We start from the raw sequence: 21,332 nt of genomic DNA, 5'->3' as shown, positions 1-21,332 counted from the left end.
TACCGCTTCCCTCGTGTGCGGTGAGTTCTTGGTGCGAAATCCGGCAGCCCTGGCACGCGGTGCTGTGTTTGCCTCCAGAATCCATGGCTTTTTAAAAGCACTTGGAGTCCTGAGGTGTCAGGTGAGCAAAATAAAATGAAATGATGGGCTGCCGATACCCTGTCCACAGGTAATTGATGTGGTGACGGTGACACATGGGATAACAGAGGGGGAGATTGATTGTGCTGCTCTAAGCCTGACGGTGTCAGAGGATGCTGTGTGCTGGAAGGGCAAAGCTGGCCTCTTGCTACGAGTCTGCCCAAGCCCCGGGATTGATTGATTAGTCCCAGGTAACGAGACTTTCCCAGACCCTTCCCTCAAACCGTGAAGCTATAGTTATAAAACAGCAATAGCTGTTACAGCTGGCTGGGCAGTGACAAGCCCTCCGGACAGCTCAGGGTTTGCGGCGGGCTTGGGGCTGCCAGCTTTGTACCACGGCTCGGTGCTTAGTACCGTTAAAACACATGGGTAGGATCCAGATTTGGCTGAATAGGAGCAGAGCAGGTGGGGATGTTTGGCTGTCAGCAGATCACCCCGGCAGCTGGTGGCACAAATCCAAAGGCAGCTGCTTATCTTCAGGAAGGGGCTGTTGCTGGGGCGAGTCGGACTGACACAGAAAAAGCTGCTCCCGTGGCTGGAGCGGCGGTAGGGAGGATTTTATCTAGGGCAGGAGTTGAGCAGGCGTGCGAGGACAGGGGACTCTGGGGTGCAAGAGAGATCTGCTGTGTTTTGGAGTGATGGTTTTATTTGGGTTTGTTTTTTTTTTTTCAAATCCAAATCTATGTGAAAATAACTCTGCTGCGTGGCCAGACTGGAAGTCTGCCTGCGCTCCCCACAGCTGCTCTGGACTTGTGAAGGCCAAAAAAGAAAAAAAATCACACAGCAAGGACTGAGCAGCCCCAAGCATCTGTCTCCCTGCAATTCTTTCCACACAGTCCTGATCCCTGCTTGGCATCGCCCGTCTCTCCCTGCCCAAGCAATGGCGCTGAGGAGAGCAGGTCCATGTGTTCAGCTCCTGGCTTTGGAGAGGTCCTTCTCCATCCTGCTGCCTCCAATGGGAAAGATATTGGGGGGTTAAAGAGAAAAAGATCTTTGGGGAAAGAGGCTGGGAGGAGTATGGTAGGGGTCAGATCCTCCTAAATGCAGTTTTTCCTATTCTGGCTTGTTTTTAGGGGATCATGCTGGTAGGTGGGGTTTCTGCAAGGGAATGTTTCTCCTCCAGGCATGTCACCCGTCAGTCCAGGCAAGTCATGTTCCTCTTCTGCTTTCCCTGACGCCGAGGGGCTCTTGGACCACTCATGTCCCAGCTCCCGAGGTGTCCGGCGGGTTTTCCACCTTGTGCATTTGTCTCACCCCATCGAGGACCATTTCTGGGCTGGGAGGCAGTGTGAACTCGCTTCTGTTCGCTGGGACGATGCCTTTGTTGGCTGTGTCCTGCTCTATTAAGAATAACAACATGGTGGTGGTGGCAGGTTTTTTTTTTTTTTTAGGAGCTGATTGTTCTGAAGCAGTGGAGTGAGAGACATGGGGGGAGGCGGCGCCGGCGCAGCCAAGTAGAAAGTAATGAAATGGAGCCCGAGCGAGCAGGATGGAGGGGAAAGGGGCAGAGTGACAGCATGAAGGAGAATCACTTGTTCACCTTCAATCAATTCCTGCTTTTTCTCGCCATCGCACGCGCCTGTGTGCAGCTGAGCGTGCGCGGGCAGGGAGGGGAGAGGCGGCGCGCGTTGTCAGGAGCTGTTAGGAAATACATTTGTCAACAACGGGGCAGGGACTGGAGCGAAAGGAAAGAGGCGGCCGTCACTGTAGCCTTTTATTTATTGATGGCTTTGGATCATTCCTGTCTTGGGAAGAGCTTACCTAGGGGGAATAATGGCGAGGTGTGGAAGCAACAATTACAATATTTATGGCTCCTACCCATTGCTAACTGCTCCCCGGTGGGACTGCTCAGCCAGGGCAGCAGCCGGGGGTCGCTTGGTCTTCATCCCCCACCCCGCAGAGCTGGGTCCTGGAATTTGCCCCTGTTTGTAGTTCCCACAGGTTAGCAGGAGTTGCAGATGAAGAACATCTGTCCCACAGGGACCGTTTGTCTCGGGAAGAGTGTGGCTGGTGAAGCTGCCCTCCTGGCTAGCTGCTGTCTCCTGGCTAGCTGCTGTTTTACCTGTGGTTGCTGATGGCCGATCTGAGCTCGCCGGGGCATGTCTCTGTGCCTGCTCACCAGATGACGACCATTTCCATTGCAGTGGAGTCTCATGCCCAGTTCCAGTGCATGGGCTGCTACCTGTGTATTGTGTTCTTTGGATATGACTTAGTGTCTTTCTAAAGAAGAGAGCTCCCACGCTTTGAAAAGCTGGTGGCTTTGTGTAGCCTCTGGAGAGCTGTATGTGATAAGGGAATTAATTGATTCTGCCACAAATTTACATCTTCATAAGGAAATTCTTGGCTGTAACGTGACGGTACTAAAAAATGCCATTTCTAGCATCATGTGCTCACTGAGAGTGAAAGCAGGTGGGTGATCCACTGGTGGGATGAGAGAGTTGGATATTGTGCTTTGGGCGATGAGGGGTGTGATGAGGGTTGGGAGCTGTTGTTCTGGACAAGGTGCACACAACAGGCTTATTGTATACTTGCCAGAAGCCTTAGATAGCAGAGGTTTGACTGTTTATGACAAGCCTAGGGTGGCTTTGCTTTGGACAAGCCTGTTGCACTCCTGTACCTCAGTTTCCCTTTGCATCGTACAAAGGAGCAGTGGCAGGGCTCACTGCCCAGTGAAGTGTTGGCAGAGCCCTCGCTTGTGAACCTCTTCAAAGGTGCTGAGGAGTTAGCATGACAGTGCTGGCCATCGCTTCCCTCTACACTTTATATTGAGATGTATTTTTATACGTATATGTTCCCTTCCTTTCTAGGTTTGGAAGAAGTTCCTAAGCTCCCAAGCTCCTCGTATCAGTGTCTTCATGGCAGTGCCCACTATCTATGCCAGGCTGATAGAGTATTATGACAAGCATTTCTCTCAGCCACAAGTCCAGGATTTTGTGCGTGCCTTTTGCCAGGAGAACATCAGGTAGGTGAGCAATGCCCCTCTGGGCAGGGGCTGCTGGTGGCTGTCCGTCCCCACGGTGGATCTGCTGAGGTTTCTTTTCAGCATCAATTTGCAGTGCTGGTTGCTGTGCTTTAGTGTCTCTTTGACAAGAACCAGGGTGACATTATTTAATTATGAGGCACTCTTGCATGGTAAAGCCAGAAGGGGTCTGCATGCTCATTAGATGTGTCACCCTACATAACACAAGACTAAGGACTTTGTCCTGCCAGCCAAGTTTGTACTGCAGTATCTCTTTTAGGAGGCTGTCCCATCTTAACTTAAACCTCAGTCAGACACAGAATCTTCTGTATGTGAGGAACATCCTTGGTACTGGTTAAAAGGCTTTGGGGGCTTTTGTCTTAAGGTTTTATGTAGGAGGAGGCTGTATGTAACCTGGTGTTAGACTGCAAATTCCCCGGAGCAAAGGCGATCCTGGATACTTTCTTATATGGGGTTTCCTTCTGCAGGTTAATGGTGTCAGGCTCAGCAGCTCTGCCTGTGCCTGTCCTGGAGAAGTGGAAGAGCATCACTGGGCACACATTGTTGGAGAGGTATGGGATGACTGAGATTGGGATGGCACTTTCTAACCCTTTGCATGGAGTCCGTGTCCCTGGTAAGAATCGATTCTGTGATTCTGTGAATCCCTAGAGGGTGCATACTCTTTGGAGGTGTTTGGTTGTGAAGTGGTCTTGGTTTTTCTCATCACAAAGAATGTGCATTTAATCAGCATTTGTTGTGAGGAACACAGGAACGATGCTGGCAGGGGAATTGGCATTGGGAAGCCAGGAGGGGGCATGGGTGTGTGGGAATTGGGTGATGGCTTTCCCTGGGATCACTGGCCATGGTGGATTGGCAAAGCTGTGTGTGCAGAGCAGCCAGGCTGGTTCTGTCCAGGAGGCAGAGTCCATATTGATGCTTTATTATATCCAAAGCACTGTGATGGGACTGCGTCTTCAATTCCTGCTCTGTGAAATTGTATTCTTGTGTGGTGTTGACACAGGATTCCCCACGCAGCAGTTCATGTCCAACTGATCGGTACTGAACGTTTAAAATAGGATGTCTGCTCACTCTTATTTTAGTGCAGGTTTCTTGCCTCTCCAGGAATTAGAAATTGTCACACCTCGTTGTATACTCTGATTCTGTTCCCTCCTTGTCTTCCCTCACTTCTCTTAGCTACACTTTGTGACTCCTCTCAATATCTGTGCTTTATGTAACCTAGAAATAAATTGATCTGAAACATTAAAAATATAAAATGCCCCCACCCTCCCTTGGGTTAAAAACCTGGCCATCTGTCTGCCGAGCACCCCAGCCCACCACTACAACACCTTCTCCTCCCCGCATGCCGTCTGCACGTGCATGGCACCATATGCATTGTCTTGGTCTCCGGTGTCCTGGGGGACCGATGCTACCTGGGGGGACTGTCCTGGGTGTCATGGCTTCCCACAGCACCCCAGTCCCACGGGATGCAGAAGCCATGCCCCTGCAGGGATCGCACAGGGAGAGGAGAAGCCGCAGCCCCCCCAGCACTGGCTCCTCAACCTGAGAACAGCTCAGGGGCAGCGCGAAATACAAACTGTAGTTTACTTCTGCGGAGTAACTGTCATTCCCCCACCCCAACTCAGCCAGTCTTCCCTTCCCGTAGAAACCCCGTCCCTGCAGGCAGGAGAGGGAAGCAGGCAGGGAAATGAGATTCCCACCTGCTTGAGCTCGAGCTGTCTGTGAGCCCCACACCGAGGGTGGTGGTGCAGAGATCATTTGAATGTCCCTGTGGCCTGGTTATATTTGCTTTTCATTCATCTTCGGGAGGGGAAATGAGTGAAGGCTCTAGAGATCTCCCAGGAGACAAAAGGAGAGAGGAAATAAGGCTGAAAGCAACATGGGCAAGACAGATGTTGGCATCCAGAAGGGCAGCTCCTACTCCAGAGGTGGATGGCCATGCTGCTGAACAGAGCCGGGGCAGGGTCCCTGGGGGTACCGGGGTCTGCAGGGGAGCTGGGACAAATCCTCTTGTGCAGCTACAAGCAGAGGGGCTGGGGATAAAGGCCATCTGACCCTCACTCCAGCTGCCATCCAGGGGCTCGCTGCAGCCCTGAGAGGGGAGAGAAGCATCTCACAAAAGTGTGAACCAGCAAGAGACCATACAGAAAGAGGGCTATAATTGAATAGACTTGATTAATTTATTACAGGAAGTGTTGCTTGGGAAGCAGATGGGTGAAGCTGAAGCATAATTTACTGGAGCTGTGAAAAAGCTTTTGATGTAGTACCCCATTAGAGGCTGGGCTGTAAGGTCAGCAGGTACCATGGAGCATCCAGTGCGAGAGCGCCAGCTGAGAAATGCAGTGATGTGCTGGGAACAGGGGCTGGCCAGGAGGAGGAGGAGCGAAGTGTCCGCAGAGAAGACCTCGGATGGCACCGGTGTTACAGGGACAGATGCTAGGCAGCGGTGACCACAGACCCACGTGCTGGCTGAAGCGATCAGAGCACCGCAAGCATGGCACTTTACCCTGTGGGTAGGTCCAGGGATCCTCACGCTTGCCAGGGGATTTCTCCTGGAGCAGGAGCAGCACGTGTCCTTCTCTGCTGCTTCATGAGCTCCTGCCTCTCAGGAGAGGTCCTGGGGCTTCCCCCACACCTGCGTGGTGTGGCTGGGGAAGGGCTGAGTCCATGTCACCCATGTCTCCACCTGTGTCTCTGATGGTGTGGCACCGCTCTCCACCCACAGCACAGGTCTGAAGGGGCAGGGGCGGATGGGGGGCCTTTAATTTCCAGAAGAAGAAAAGGTGGAAGATTTGAAAGATAAATGTTTGCTTGTATATGGTTAAAACCCTGCTTAAAATGCCTCTGTTTTCACTAGCTCTCATTCTAATCCCCCTGGTGCTGTTACTGTGAAGGGAGATGAATAATTCATGGATGGAGAATGCCTCACTGGGCCTAATCACCACTTTAATTGGAGGTTTAGATCAGAGGCGGCTAATAGCTCCTACAGCGGGGACTCCGTGTATTGTTGACAGTGAGATCGTTGAGTGCCTTATCGTTGGCCTGTTTCAATTCTCCCAGGACACCACCGCACATAACAGCATCAAGGTCCCCAGATACTGAAGGACACAGACCACAGGGCCAATTAAATTTATCTGGGAAGAGCTGACAGCTTTTTTAAACAGAGGAGAACCGGTGAAAGAATAATAGTGTCACTCCTTCCTGACTGCAGCCCGGCTGATGCCGGCTGAGCTGACACCGCGGGCACGTTGCCAGCATTTCTTAACATTCAGGAGCCTGTAAATTGGAGGGAGCAAGAGGGGAAGGAGCAGGGATTTCTCCTCGGTTTGCCCTCAGGATTATGGCTGGGGACAAAAGGAAGCCAGTACTGAGTGTCAGCCTGCTTCTGATCACAATCAATTCTGGTCTCGGAGAAGCCAGGACCTCCGGTGCTGTTCCTTTGGGAACTGGTTCAACCTTCTGCTGACCTGTTGGAGTCAGCACGGCGTGTATCTTGACACGGTGGATGAGCCTGAGAAGCTCAGTCATTGTCTTTGCACAAATTTTATTAATACTGTCAGGTTCATGTAGCTCTAATCAATGTTGCCAGCATTTTTCAGCCTTTACAGATGTTGGTTTCCAAGTTTGTCATTTTTCCGAAGTACCAGAAAGCCTTTTCCAAACTGAATATAAGGAAACAGCTCTCCACAAGGGACTTATTTTACATGTTGGTTTTACATTAGCCTAGTAGGAAATAAATTGATGGAGCTGTATTCGTAATGGTGATCTGAAACACTGTATGGGAAACACGTTGCCTTCTCTATGTCTTCAAATTTGTTTGACAGCGCTGTGCTGATCCTTGGTATTTCATTCTCAAAGACTGAGACTAGAAGCGGGCACTAATCGAGTCCTGCTGTCCGTGAATCAGCCCGTTACATTTCTGCATTGAGGTCAGTAGCTTGCACACAGGGAAGAAGCATCTTCCAGCAAGGCATCCATCCAATCTTGATTTGAAAGCTTCCAGAGATGCCAAGTCTGTGAGAGCCCATGGCAGTTCGTTGCACTGGTTACTGCTCCTGCAAGTAAGACTGACTTTGCAGCGTCTGCCCGCCGTCCCTTGCCACGTCTCGCAGGCAGGTTGGAAGCTGTTCGCACAAGGCATTTTCCCCCCTGGAGAAAATGTTCCCATAGAAGTCTAGAAGGTGGCTTCAGCAAGCTTGGAGTGCACACATTTAGGGTGTTTTCCATGTCTTGTTACTGGCTTTGAGTCCTCCTGGAGTCTACTGCGGCAGGTACAAGACTGTTTAAAAAACATAAATGCCTCTACACGGCACCTCCGGGCACTTCTGGTGAATTCTCCTGGCACATGCTCCTCCCTGCTTTCCCATTCCTCCTTCTCCGACTCCTGGCGGTGTCTGGCCAGGAGAGCAGCCCAAGCGATGCTTGTGGTAAGAGAAGGACCTGGCGGCATGTTGGCTGACCTGAATGCCGAAGGCAATTTCAAGCTGAACAGACACACATCGCAGAGCTGCCGCGCCGCTTTCTGTTTATTTCTTGCCAGATTTGCTAATCGTTTGGGTAGTTTTGCTGCAATAAAATCTCACTCCCTCGTAGCCCATCTGCTCTTAGCTGATCCTGCAGGGGTGCCATAAATCTGGGCTACGACGACATATCTATTTCCATGGCAACTGACCAATGTAGCAAACAAAATCATGATGTCACAGATATCTGATCTCCAGGGCTTGAACAGGAGAATGAGACCAGGACAGGGAAAATGCCACTTGAACCCAAATGCCTGAAATACAGACAACAAGGGGAAGACAGCTCCGAGCTCCAGGTGGTGCACACCCTACTCTAAGGACTTTCCAATGTTGAGCTGATCCTGGCAGAGCTAGAAAGCATCACCAGCTGGAGGCTCTCCAGGAGAAAAATTGCTCATCTATTAAAATAAAGAGTACACTTACTGATTTAAGCTCAGACCTGTCCAGTCCTCCTGAGCCACAGGTTGCTGTGTGCTGACATCCCTCTCCCCACTCGCAGAGGATGAAAGTCACGGGCACCATCTTGCAACGGGAGCCGTCTCGTGCCATCGAGATGCAGAGCGAAACCTGCTGAGCCAGCAGATGCCCACAACCCTTGGTTGCTGCTGAGCCTGGTGCCCACCATTAGACAGAGGTCACAGGAACAAAGCTGCCCTTTCTTCTCTGCTTTCAGATGCTCACCAAGATCAACACACACTAAACCAAGGGCTGGGAATGCTGCCGGCTGCAGGCTGGGGAGCTCTGGGTCGCAGAACCTTCTTGGAGCTTAATAGCAGTCGTTCGTGACATGAGATTCCCTGGCTTTGAAAATTGAAACCTGTGGAAGAATGGTGCAGTTTTGATCTCTGCTTTTCTCCGATGGTGTTTTATATACAGTGTATTGATGTCTCATAAAACTGAGATAATCCCTTGCAATTCTCACGCTGTTAAGCCTTTGCCTTCTCTGTCAGGTCCAGGCTATAGAGATGCAGTGAGCCACTGTAGTAATCATTGTGCTCTTTCTTTTCACATTTTTGTATAGGTTTCATGGTGCTTTTTTTTTGTTTTGTTTTGTTTTTAAGGACAACTTTATTACTGAGCTACGAAGCTGTGCTGATGTCTTCAAAGAGTGTCCAAGAGAGACTGTTCAGGGCTGGAGCCGCATTTGTTTTCCTAGGCATTTCCAACACTGCCTGCTCAGCGAACAACGGCATATTGCACCGCAGTGACATTTGCATGCAGACATATGATGTGATTGAAGCCTTCCTGAAGGGTAACCCCCTGCTAGGAAGTTCTTTAGTGCCAGCACAGTCTGCAGATGCCATTGATAGACGAGCAGCTGCTCTTTTGCATCCGTGATTTTGTTGTTTCCCAGAGGCTGTCTTGTTTTCCTTCGTAGGTTCTGTGGGCACCCCGCTTCCAGGGGTGAAAGTGCGAATTGCCACTGAGACCTTGAAGAGCGGCAGTCGTTCCTACACCGTCCACGCTCAGGGAGATGAAGACAACACACAGGTAGCGCTCAGCCACGTTGTCTGCTGCTTCACTTGTTTCATGAAGAGTTCTCTCTTCCCCAACCCTTTGAAGCCCCAAGGACTGAACATGAGCCGGCAGTGTGCCCAGGTGGCCAAGAAGGCCAACAGCGTCCTGGCCTGTATCAGAAATAGTGTGGCCAGCAGGAGCAGGGCAGGGATCGTGCCCCTGGACTCGGCACTGGTGAGGCCGCACCTCGAATCCTGTGTTCAGTTTTGGGCCCCTCACGACAAGAAGGATGTTGAGGTGCTGGAGCGTGTCCAGAGAAGGGCAATGGAGCTGGGGAGGGGTCTGGAGCACAAATCTGACTAGGAGTGGCTGAGGGATCTGGGGGTGTTCAGTCTGGAGAAGAGGAGGCTGAGGGGAGCCCTCATCACTCTCTACAACCGCCTGAAAGGGGGTTGTGGTGAGGTGGGTGTTGGTCTCTTCTCCCAAGTAACCAGCGACAGGACGAGAGGAAATGGCCTCAAGTTACACCAGGGGAGGTTTAGATTGGATATTAGGAAAAATTTCTTTATGGAGAGGGTGGTCAAGCATTGGCACAGGCTGCCCAGGGAGGTGGTGGAGTCACCATCACTGAAGGTGTTCAGAAAACATGTAGATGTGGCACTTGGGGACATGGTTCGGTGGGCGTGGTGGTGTTGGGTTGATAGTTGGACTTGATGATCTTAGAGGTCTTTTCCAACCTTAATGATTCTGTGATTCTGTGACTGAGGCTTGCAGTGCGGCTATTCCAAGGAACTCAGTGATGCTATTTAGAGTTTTTTCTTTCTTGTATTCTTTTTATGGGTTACTATAGCCACGGTACTTTACAGACCACACAAGTGTTGTCCGTGCTGCATAGATGAACATCTGAGAGAGAAGATGACCCCCTGTGTGGGAGTGGGAGGTGAAGGCTGTAGTATAAGGGCTATGGTATAAGATGATACTGTGTTTGCTGAAGCTGTTGATGCCCCAGAGGAAGGTGATGAGTTAAGCAGTGCCTGGCCTTTCAAAGCCAGGACATAAAAGTTGAAGTCTACTGCAGAAGGTAAGAACAAGGCATAGAAGGAAATTCAGATGGACCCTACTCTGGTCTAAAGAGTCACTAAATATCTGCAGTCTGGAGGACAGGATGGTTTCTCACCCTAGAAATAGGGTCTGTGTTCTTTTCACCGGGTTTGATCAGGGGTTTAGCAGTGAGAACTGGAAGGGTAGGACTGGTGGCTTTGGGGGTTGCATTCATTTCGAAATGGTGCAGGGGGAAAGGTTTCAGGTTTCCACAGAAGTCCAGCTCCATGCCAAGCTCCAACTGCCAAGTGATATCTGCACCAGCAGTCCTGGTATCTCAGAAGTCAGACATCCTTGGTGGTGAAGATGGTGAAGTAGTTGGGCCCCTTTCCCCATGAGCTGCCCCTGTGTTGGGATGCTGTGTGTTCCCCGCTGCAGAAGCAGCCCCAGCATCTCCTGCTGCCTCAGCCCCTTTCTCTCCCCACAGAGACAGCTGCGGCTGCACGGGGTCTCCTCCCCTGCCACATCTCCTTTGCACCCTCATTGTGGGTGCAGGTCGTGTTGCCTCCGGCAGATCGATAGCCAGGTGATGTACGGGCTCGCCTGAGTAGATAGATGCTATATGTGTGAGGGAAATTACTCCAGCAGTCGTGTGTGCCGTGTGGGTGGGAGACAGGCAGGCGTGCGATTCAACCTGAAGTATGTAGCTTCACTCATTCCTCTGGGGAAATCACTTCTCATCTAGCCACGTACATGCCAAGGGTTCGAAAGGAGCTTCCCGGTCTGTGGTGGAGTATACCAGAGACACTACTGGTGTAATTACTGGTGAAAGGCTTCAGAAAGCCTTTTTTTCTCTAGATTATCTGTGCTGGCAGCTGGAGAAGCCAGCGGGACCAGCAGCCCCGCGTGTGGGTTGTGGTCAGGCTGCAGCAGGTTGTGTTCTACGTTCTGATGCCGTAACAGGGTGCTGGATCCCACACCAGGCATGCAAAACGAGCCCAGGGGAGAGCTGAGAGGGACCACACTAGCCAGGGATTGTGGCTTTTATTAAAAAAAAAAAGGGTTTGCTGCTCTTTACACTGTCACTGCTCTTGTGTAGCTGGGCAGTGGGCAAAGCAGGAGACCTGGAGCGGCTGCTCTGGTGCGGCACTTGATGTGTAGGAAGCCGCATCCCATTTTTATCACTCCATTGGAAGGGTCTTACATTCCATGCTTTTGTCCTCTCATCCTAGAGTAAGATCTTGCCCTTTTTTTTCCCCACTTGTGTGGAACTGAAACATGAAATATAACGTGTCCATTTTAATAATGATCCTATAATGCTTTTTTTACCCTGAGGGATCCCTAGGCGCTTTACAAATTAGGTCTCAGTCACAATGCCTAAAGTGCAGCTACTGCTAGGATGAAATGTAAGTGTTGTTCTTCTGAATTATGAGAGGAAGAAATAAGTAATGTTTTTTTTTCTGCTCAATACTCCTTCCCCTTCCTTCTGGTTGTGTTGAGTGACCAGAGAAGAAGGGGAGCCCAGATGACCTGTGGCTGGTGCTGGAAGCCCACCACCCCCCAGGGCTTCAGAGAGCTGAGACTCACATAACTTTTCTCTTTTCTCTGACTTCAGGCTGCTTGAGTTTATATTTGGGGCAGAGGAATTGCCCTTTTATTCCAGCCATTCCTCACATACCCTTCAGCTCCCATACCGACGTCTCACGGTGCTCCCAGTAGCTCCCACCAGTGCCGGTGTTGGCCCCTTGCTGATGGCTGGCTTTCCGTTAGGTTCTCCCTTGGGGTTTTTTTGAACATTCTGCTGAATTCTCAAGACATCAGCCAGGGAGGGTGTGGGGAAGTGGTAGAGTTTGCCTCTGGGCCTTGGCTGATGAGTTGATGCCTCTCTGAAGGGCTGTCCCCATCTCACCCACCTTGCCCCTTCTCCCAGCTTAACTGGGAGTTTCTTCAGGCTGAAGGGAGAGAAACAGTCCCATCTGCTTTGGGCCACCCTAGGAGGCAGTGGCTGGCTGGCTACCTTCAGGACATCCACAACATTTTCAGGAGCAGGGTGGAGCTGGCTGCCTCTGTCCCTGGGACTGTCAGAAGGGCTGTGGCGAGGTGGGAAGAACGGTCCCTGCTCTCAGCATGTCTTGGCACAGATGGCCACATGGAGATGCCAGGAATTTGTTTTTTATATGGCCTGGGTATGGAGTGTGACTTTCCATTGCATGGCCACGCTGGCGGGCAAGTGACAGCCATGGTGGCACACCTCTTCTCCCAGTGACGGTGTAACTTAACTGCTTCACACCTGCGGTCGCAGGCAGAAAACTCACCTGCTGCCTGTCCCTGCCCTGAGATGCTGCTGCTGGCACACTGTGTGCATCATGCTTGGTTAATAATCTGTGTCAGAAGAGAGTACGTCAGTGGAATTTATTTAAAACAAGGAGGATCTGACAGTCCAAGTGCTCATCACGCTCCACCAGTCAAAGAAAGCCTGGCTTTGTTTAAAGTCAGCTCCTCCGTGGCAGAGGGGCTGTCCCTGGGATGAAAAGACCCCATTGGTGTCACCCTCCCTGCCTGTGCTGCTGGACAACCCTGGCGTGGCCTTTCCTTTGCTTCTTATGATGAGAAGGGATGAACATATTTCCTCACCTCCCTCACAGGAGGGCTCTGAGGCTTACGGCGTGTTGGCTGAGGGCTGGGACGTCTGCGGCGCGGACCCAGCAAAGGCAGCAGGGTCCCGGTGGCAGGACGTGGCGGTGAGGCCGGTGGCAGGAGGCACGCAGCCCTCCCAGTGCCTGCTCTGCCCAGGTTTGATAGGAGCATCCTTGGCCCCATCCCTGCTCCAGGCTTTTCTGCCTGGTTTGGCATTGATGCTATGAAAAATTATCAAATATCATGTAATGGATTGCTGGAAATAAACACCTCCCGGCAGCCGGGCCGGCACAGGGAGCGCCTGCCGTCTGCTTCAGTGGTACGACTTTCAGGGCAGGGACCCCCCTCTGTACACGGAAAGCATGGTGCACATCTGTACTGCTGCACAGATAATAATGAAACTGCCAAGCCGGAGCCTGTCCCAACCACGGCGGGGACACGGGGCTGTGCCGGGGGGTGGCCGTGCCGTGGGGCGGCCGTGCCTGGCAACGCAGAGCGCTAAGGGTGAGCACAGTGGGGCAGATCTGCTGGGATGCTGAGCACCCCCGTAGGAGTTGGGCTCCGAGCCGTCTCTTCTCACCAGCCTCTTGGCTCCTGCGAGCAGGTGATCTTTGTGCCGGGGGTTAGGCGCATTGTCAGGGCAATCTGCAAAGCGTTCACACCTCGGCTCCGCTGTGCAGAAACCCTCCTGACCGCGAGCAGAAAGAGCGCCTGCCTTTGCCAAGGAAATTATTTGCTTAGCTGTACGGAGCCTCACAAGGTCACCGCCTTCCCCACTCGTGTTGGGCTGGGGCTTCTGCCTTCTGCTCCCTCTCGACAACAGAAGAAAACAGACTTTCCCCTGGCTGTCTGGTCCCCGTTAACACTGTCTCTCCCACTAGATGCTGGGGCATCGCGCCGTTCCCTTTCACGTTGTCACCCTTTGGACGTGTCTGTGCCTCCTGCCGCAGTGAGATGCAAACAGGAGCTCGGTGGCGTCACAGCGGTGGAAGGCGTGTGGGTGGTGGGAGCGGGGAGATGGGGAGCGTTTCTGCTTTGCCATCCGGTAACTGCCTGAGCTTGCAGCAGGGGACTGCTGTAATTTGCAAAGCTGGTTTCTGGCACACCCTGAAGATCAATAATCTACTTAGCTGAAAGTTTGCTGGATCTCTGTTCTTCCCTTCATTTTCTTCCTTCCCTTGATTAGAGTGCTGGATTCCTTTCCTGCACATGCTCCAGCCTTCCAATCTCCTTGCAGCTCTCATGAGCCTTCTGCTCTGTTGCATCCAGTTTGCTCAGGTTTTCTGGCTGGCTCATGTGCTGCTTCCCTGCTAATTGTTGCTGCACCTTTGGGCTGCGAGCTGGCTTCCTGAGCTGACACGGAGCCGCGTGCGATCAGGCTGTTGGCCGTGCCCTGCACTGCTTTCCCCCGTGTCCTGTGCACTGCCCAGGCTTGGCTTTACATTCCCCCTTGGGCGAGAGGCAGAAGGATGAAGCTGCATCATCACTGCCAACACCGAAACAATGTGCTTCAGCCTGACACAGTCGCTGCACGGTCTGTTCCCGGCCAAGGATGCTCTGCAAGCTGGTGTGGGACAGCCTGGGCAGGAGGTGACGCTCCCCAACAGAGTCACGGTGGCTCCAGGCTGGGTGCCTGACACTGTCCCCCACCTCCTCCCTGAGCAGGAGCATGGCGGTGCGGAGCGTGGTCCCCTGGAGCGATGCTGTCCTCCGAGCGCTCGGAGAAGTGCTCCTCCTCCGATACATCCCTGGGGAGCAGAAGTTTGGAAGTGGACATCAGAGGACAGCAGCAGCTTTCCCTGCTTTGAGCCATCCCAGCTGTTGCTCCTGTTGCTCCGCTCGCACCCAAAGCGGTTCCTAAATGTTTAACCTGCATTAAGCAGCTGCCTGTTGAGCTCGTCTGATCCTATGGGATCAGGCTCTTTACCCAAAGAGCCTGGTGTTGGTGTAGGGGAAGCTGTCAGCGCTCCTCCGTACCCACGGCCCCCGATGCTTTTCCTCCTAGTCGGTTTTCCCCTTAATTTTTAGGTGGCCCGGGGATCTCCCTCTCCCCATGCCTGGCTCCAGCGCACAGGAAAGGGTTACAGCTCCCCAGCGCCGAACGTTTCAGTTTGCTTTGTTCAGTGCAATGCATATTTCATACGCTTAGCTTCCCAGCTGGCAGAGGCCTGGAAACCCTGCGAGCTGTCGGGTATTGTCTCTCTCCTTCTTTATTTGTTTGTTTGTTGGTTAGTAGGTTTTTTGGGTTGTCATTTTTGTTGGATTTTTTTTTTTTTCTCTTTTCCAAATTGCTTGCTCGCACGAAAGCCAAACCCCAGTCCCTGACAATAGGGGTCTATCAATAGATAAATGGCTTCACAGCTGTATCTAATGCAGTGCTCTAGCCAGGGCTTTTATGGCGAGTAATTTTCTTGTGATGAGGCTGCGAAGGGAGCCGTGCGGGACGTATGGATTGCAGGAGCTGGCAGCAGGAGGACGCTGCAGCCATGGGCTTTCTTCCCCCCTTCAAGGTTGTAATTATCTCGTTGTTTATCCATATGCAAGCTGTCGTTCTGGACGGGAACCGGCTCGGCTGTGGCCATCCCTCCCAAAAGCCACCAGCATCTCCTGGTCCATCCTCCCTGTGCCCCCCCACGTCTCTGCCATCTGCCAGCAGCTTGCTGCTGGTTGCCAGCACCTCGGCAGAGCTGCGGGCGCTGGGGGCAGCTGGCACCATCACCCTGTGTTAAGGCCGGAGGTCCTGGCTGTTGATGCCCCTGTGGAGGGGACCAGGAATGGCTCCGCCTTGCTCATGTTCATCCCAGATCTCCAGAGAATCGGTGGGGAGGTGCTCGGTCACCACTGAGCTGCCAGGGTGGTTTTGGAGGCTTCCTCCAAGGTCTGGGCAGCCCCATGGTTGCTGCCTGTGGGTGGTGTGCTATGGGTGGGAGTGGGTGCCGTGGACTTGGGTACTGGGCACTGCTCTGGGCCAGGTCCCCCTTGGAGGTGCAGATAGACTTCTTGTGTGGTGTCTTCTCTGTCTCACACATCCAGGTATTTTGAAACAGCTGCTGCGAATGTTCCTGGCTCTTCTCCAGCGTGTAGCTCCTGAGGCTAGATATAGGCCCGTGCTAGCTGTGAGTGGCGTTCCTGAAAATGGACAGGTATGGGCCTGCTGGTGGGGATGTGACCGCCTGGCCCAGGGAGTCCTGTCTCTGGCTGTCCAAGGCAGCCACCTTGGTTTGTTCCTTTCCTATCCTGATCAGACCTCAGCCTAAAACAGTTTCTTGTTTGTCCTCAGTGCTCCTATACTTCCAGAACATCTCTCCTCCCAATGGTACAACTTTTCAGCTGTTTTCTTGTCCCTGCTGCATCCCGTCCTCGTGTACTGGTACCTCCCGCAGGTGTCTTGGTGATGAACCTTACCTCCAGCATTCCAGTTCCATCTCTCATCATATACAGCTCGCTGCTGTAGGTGCACGATGTGCCGTATGGTGCTGAAGCCTCGTAGGATGCCTTCATCAGGACAGAAACTTGCTGATTCAGGGTCAAACAGTTACTTGGGACTTGGGGTGAAATTCAAGTTGAGCGACAGAGAGCCAAAGGCTGGCTGACGAGGCTGGCTACCCCAGGGGCTTGCAAATGCTTGGGCTTCATCTCCTCCACCTGGGTCTTCGCCCACCTCATGAGTCTTGCCCTCGACCCTGTGATCTCTCCCATCGGTAGGCACCTCCTGGGCAGGCAGCGTGGGGAATACGTTGTTGAAGGCAGCCTGGATTAGATCTGCTGCTTTTCTTCTATCTGGAACACCAGTCCTCAGGTTTCTTGGCACAATCCGCCTTTGGTAAACTCACACTGCACTTTTTCCCATTCTCCCTTTGCCTCTGCTTTTTCCAGAACCTCCTTCCAAAGCCCTCACAGCGTTGGACACTGCAGTTGTGTATATTCCAGTGACAATTTGTGTTTCACCATGCTCCTCTCATCTCCTCAGTATCCTGTTTTGTGTCCTGCCCAAGTAATTCAAGTTCCTCCACTTTGTTGCCCAGGCTGCTTTCATTACTGTATAAACATCTTAGCTGCTTCTCATTGATCATATCCAGTTCCGTAGTCAACTTGGTCAGTAATTGCATTCTCATTTTTATTTATATCTCCTTCCTTCTTTCTGTCTGTCCTCTGATTTTTTTTTTAATCTGTCGCCATAGCTGTATTTTATTTCTTCCTGGTGGTAATAGTGGAGGCAGAGATTATGTTGGCATCGTGTTGTCTTGTTTCTCAGACGACAAAAACTTTTCTTATCACAGAAGCAGCCTTGATTCCCAGACGACTGTTTCCTTGTGTATGCAAATTGAATCCATCTGTCAAGAAGAACCCTCTCTCCACAAGTGTTTCCTTTGAGCTGACCTTTGTCATAGCACCCTCAAAATCTCTATTAATCTCTTTATTATCGTTTTATGCTTTCAGTCCCCCTTGTAGGGGGAGGAGGACTTGTGATATGTGTCATTGGCCTCCTTCACCAGGCTGGCAGTCCTGGTTCTCCCAGCATGAGGGACAAAGGGTGGGTGCATTCCTCTCTGTTCCCATCATGGCTGGTTTTGGTCTTCAACCCTCTTCTGTATCCTTGCCTCTGCCAGGAGAGCTTTCTGCCACCAGATCTGCTGGGAGACTGGGGTGTTCACATTTGGTGTTGTGAGGCATGGGATGAAGGTGGGTCTCCTGCCAACACAGTCGACGGTGCTTCTTTTTACTTCATTTTTGCAACTTCACACCTGAGTCCTTCTGAGCTGTGGCTTCAGCCTATATGCTTACAACCTGCCTCCTCCCACGATACGCTTGTTGGACCTCCCTTGGGTCGTGGAGGCTGTTGCTGCTGTAGCATGTCTTGGAGATGTTTGCCAAACAGCCCTGGACGCAGTGGGGAGTTGCTGAAGCGCAGAGGCCAGAAGAAAAAGGGACAGTCTCTGCCCCAGAGCACTTCCAGGCAAAGGGAGGAGGCACCGGCCACCGCGGCACGGCTTAGCACAAGGAAGCAATTAGCGGTTCTCGGGCAGCGTGATCGTCTGTAGTCACAGCACATCACAGCCTCGCTGACCTCGACTTTTAAGTGAGGCTTATGAAAAACGAGCCGAAGGTGGGCTGCTAATTGAATCCTTGCCTGGTCCTCTGCCTGCCCCTGAGCGCAAAATCGGAGTGGGTGTTGCGAGGGCACGTCAGGAGCCTTTCTCTAATGAAGAGAGCTGAGGGAGTGGGAAGATGTGCTGACATCTCGCCTCGTTCATTATCTTCTGAAGCCTGCAAACAAGAGGAATGAGAACAGCAGCGTGGAGAGCTGTTGGCATTTCTGGAATAGTGTTACACGTCTAATTTATGGTGTTAATATAGATCAAGAAGTTTTGCGTCCATGTGGGAAGGACTGACCTTTCCCAAACTTGGGTTGTTTTCTGTGGTTCTTTTGGGATCATCTGGAGTTAATCAGTCTGGTAACTTTTAAAAATCAGTATTGCCTAAAAATATATATAATCACTTTTGTTTTCAGTGGAGCAGCATTTGCTGTAAGTAGAGGGTTGGGTTTTTTGAAAATAAGTTTCAGTGTTCCAGCTCCACTGTACACCAGCCTTGCTTTTAAATTTATAACCCTCCAAAATGAAAAGTAAATTGATTGTGTTATTCCCAGCCCTTTTATAAAAGTTAACATTGCAAAAACAGATGTGAAATGCGGCCTCGTAGATTACAGTCTGGGTTTGGGGTTTTTTGGTTGGGGTTTTTTTTTTCTTTCTCTGTGCTGTGTCCCCGAGGAGCAGATATCTGTCTTTTTCCAGCAGGAGGAAAATTGTTCTGTGTCTAAATTGCCTCTTGCTTGCCTTCTGCAGGATGCTGCAGGACACGGAGCTCAGAGGAACGATAATGCTTTTACAAAAATATGCAACTTAGCTGGGAATTTTTAATTATGAATGTGCATGAGAGTTCAGATTGCCTGGGAATTTGGTAATGCTCTAGCAAGCCTCGCACCTCTAGGACATCCACTCAAATATGCCCCAGGGAGACAGTGGTTAAAAGGTACTGCCAAGCGGATTTTTGGTCTCTAGCTTCCTTTTAGGAGGCAGGTGAACATGTTCTCACCTCCCTCCTCACCCACCGCACCAGCCCTGGACGTAGTGTGATCCCCCGGTCTGGAAAAGCAGGGTCTGGGCAAAGCCTGGAGCTCCTGTGCTTTTTCCAGGTTGATGGGGGCTGAGCTGTTGGATGTCGCGTTGGGGCAAGGCTTTGCTGTATCGCAGCGCTCTCCGGGCCACCGGAACCTCGGAGATGGGAGTGACTCTACAGCTACCTGAAAGGGGGTTGTGGTGAGGTGGGTGTTGGTCTCTTCTCCCAAGTAACCAGCGACAAGATGAGAGGAAATGGCCTCCAGTTGCGCCAGGGGAGGTTTAGATTGGATATGAGGAAAAATTTGTTTACTGAGAGAGTGGTCAGGCATTGGCACAGGCTGCCCAGGGAGGTGGTGGAGTCACCATCACTGGAGGTGTTCAGACAACCTGTGGATGTGGCACTTTGGGACATGGTTTAGTGGGCATGGGGGTGTTGGGTTGATGGTTGGTTGGACTTGGTCTTTCCCAACCTTAATTATTCTATGATTCTATGAGTGGTCGCATGAGGGACAGGGAGCGTGCCTGGAAGCGCTGGTGGCAGGTGAGCTTCCGCAGCAGCGTGGTGGTGACCGTGGCAGGGCATCCGCGCTCCGCAGCTCCACCCTGGGGTGCCGGGGGCAGGTGGGGCCGTTCTTCAGGCTTCATTATATTATAACCAGAAAAAGTTACTACTCTGCAAGAACTGCTAAAAGGGCTCCATCACTTCCATAAACCTCACACATATCAATTATTGTCGTCTATTAGTCAGTTTAAAAGGCTAGGTTGCTTAATTATTTTGATCACAGTAATCACTTATTTACAAGGTGGGGGAAAAATGCCAAGCACTTCCAAGCTGCGCGGCACAGTAGGGCTGTGGCAGAGGAGGCAGGGCTGCAGAAGCATCTCCTTCCTCCCCACAAATGCAAATGCTTTTGCTTTTCTTGGTTGCATCAGTGATGGTGCCCAGCCCGTGCACGCCCCGGGCTGTTCTCTCTGGCTCCGGCAGCAGTGGTGGTGAAGGAAGCTGGGCTGCTCGGAGCCCAGGGCGGTGAGAGCTGCAGGAGTGGGGTTGGCTGCAGGAAACTGGTCCTTCGTGGAGCAAGGACTGCGGAGGAGTTGGAAAGTCAGCTGTGGCTGGGGAGGAGGGTGTGGGGACCCAAGGATAGAGGTGTAAGTAGGGAAGAGTAGAAGGAAAGTGGTGTGGGATCTGCAGGGCCAGGAGAGCCACTCATCTGCAAACGAGCTGCCTCGCGCTTCTGGGGCGCGGGAGTTGCAAGGTCCCTTTTAAGGTCCCCCCTGAGCAAAGATGCTCTGATCTGCAGCTGCTGGGCCTTTGGTACTCACCCAGGAAAGAGGCTCAGATTGCTATTTTTTGGAGGGCAGGGGGAAGGAGGGATCTAGTGGAAGTTAAATGTGTCCCTGTTGCTGTATTTTAGAAAATTACTGTTTGCAACCTGAAGAAGGTGTTTGGGCTTTTTTCCTCCTAAAAGCTTGTCTGCCTTCCGATCCTATAATACCAATAACAAGTTATTACATCCCCTTACAAGCGTTGCCTTCCAGCTTTCGCTCTGTGTCTTCCACATGCTTCTGCTTAGGAATCCGCAGTGCCTCCTCTGCTTTCCAGCGAAAGACACGCTGCTCGGAGCCGACCTCCATAAAAGCCCCTAATTCCATTAAAGTCCATTACAAGCTCCTCTCCCGCAGTTCCCGGAGGAGCGCGGGGCAGCGTATATCAGCGACCGCAAGAAAACAAATGGCCACTTTGAACAAATCCCAGGGCCGCTTGCCAAGCGGGGATTCCCAGCTATTTACAAACCGTCCTTGCTCTTGCTTCCTCCTAATAAAGAGGTAAAATGGAAGCAGGGAAAATATGCATTTTTATAATCACCCAGATTTATCCTTCAAAGGATTTATTACAACCTTTTAGTTTCATGCGTGGAAAATGTAATCTTATCTAGTGTGCCGGCTGGCCCAGCTCAGCTCGCCGAATCGGTTTTACAGCAGAAAGCTATCAAACAGCAACCTTCGGGGGCCACGCCGTGCCTGGGTGTTAAAGTTGCTCGAATGAATTAAAGCGGTTGAAACGTGCGTTAAAATATGGCACTAGGAGAGGAGGATATCTGTGCAATTAGCAATCTGATGCTTTCAGCAGCCGCTTGCAACGTCAGCCCGGTGTATCGACAACGGGTGCCGCTGAGAGTTGATGGAGAAAGGAAACAAACGTGCTAGCCACGCTGCTGCCGCAAAAAAAATGCTTTCAGAGTGGGTCAGTGGCCAGCTAGCTTGGTGTCCGTGGGATTTTAGCAGGGTTCAGATGCAAGAGGTTGTAAGAGAGAAATGCCTTGAACCCTGAATTTCTATTTATGCTGTTTGCGAGCAGCAGGAGCTGCTGGCGCTGGGGTGTTTTGTGTCCCCTCTGCTACGCTGGGGAGCAGTGCCAGTGACATTTGGAGTTCAGCA

At 51.7% G+C, this 21,332-nt stretch overlaps 1 protein-coding gene across 1 annotated transcript in view; it reads left to right on the top strand.

Annotated features, from left to right (window-relative positions):
- The window catches only part of ACSF3 (acyl-CoA synthetase family member 3), a 36,864-nt gene that overhangs the window by 9,378 nt on the left and 6,154 nt on the right, over positions 1–21,332 (top strand). Inside the window, exons 3-5 of the mRNA XM_010282986.1 lie at positions 2,946–3,100; positions 3,586–3,731; positions 9,014–9,126. Coding sequence (XP_010281288.1) covers positions 2,946–3,100; positions 3,586–3,731; positions 9,014–9,126 — 414 coding nt within the window. The remainder of the gene's footprint in view (positions 1–2,945; positions 3,101–3,585; positions 3,732–9,013; positions 9,127–21,332) is intronic.

Source organism: Phaethon lepturus, unplaced genomic scaffold (assembly GCF_000687285.1).
Source record: "Phaethon lepturus isolate BGI_N335 unplaced genomic scaffold, ASM68728v1 scaffold23532, whole genome shotgun sequence".
Lineage (NCBI taxonomy): Eukaryota > Metazoa > Chordata > Aves > Phaethontiformes > Phaethontidae > Phaethon > Phaethon lepturus.
Note: the sequence above shows the minus strand (reverse complement) of the source record. Positions and strands in the feature narration are given on the sequence as shown.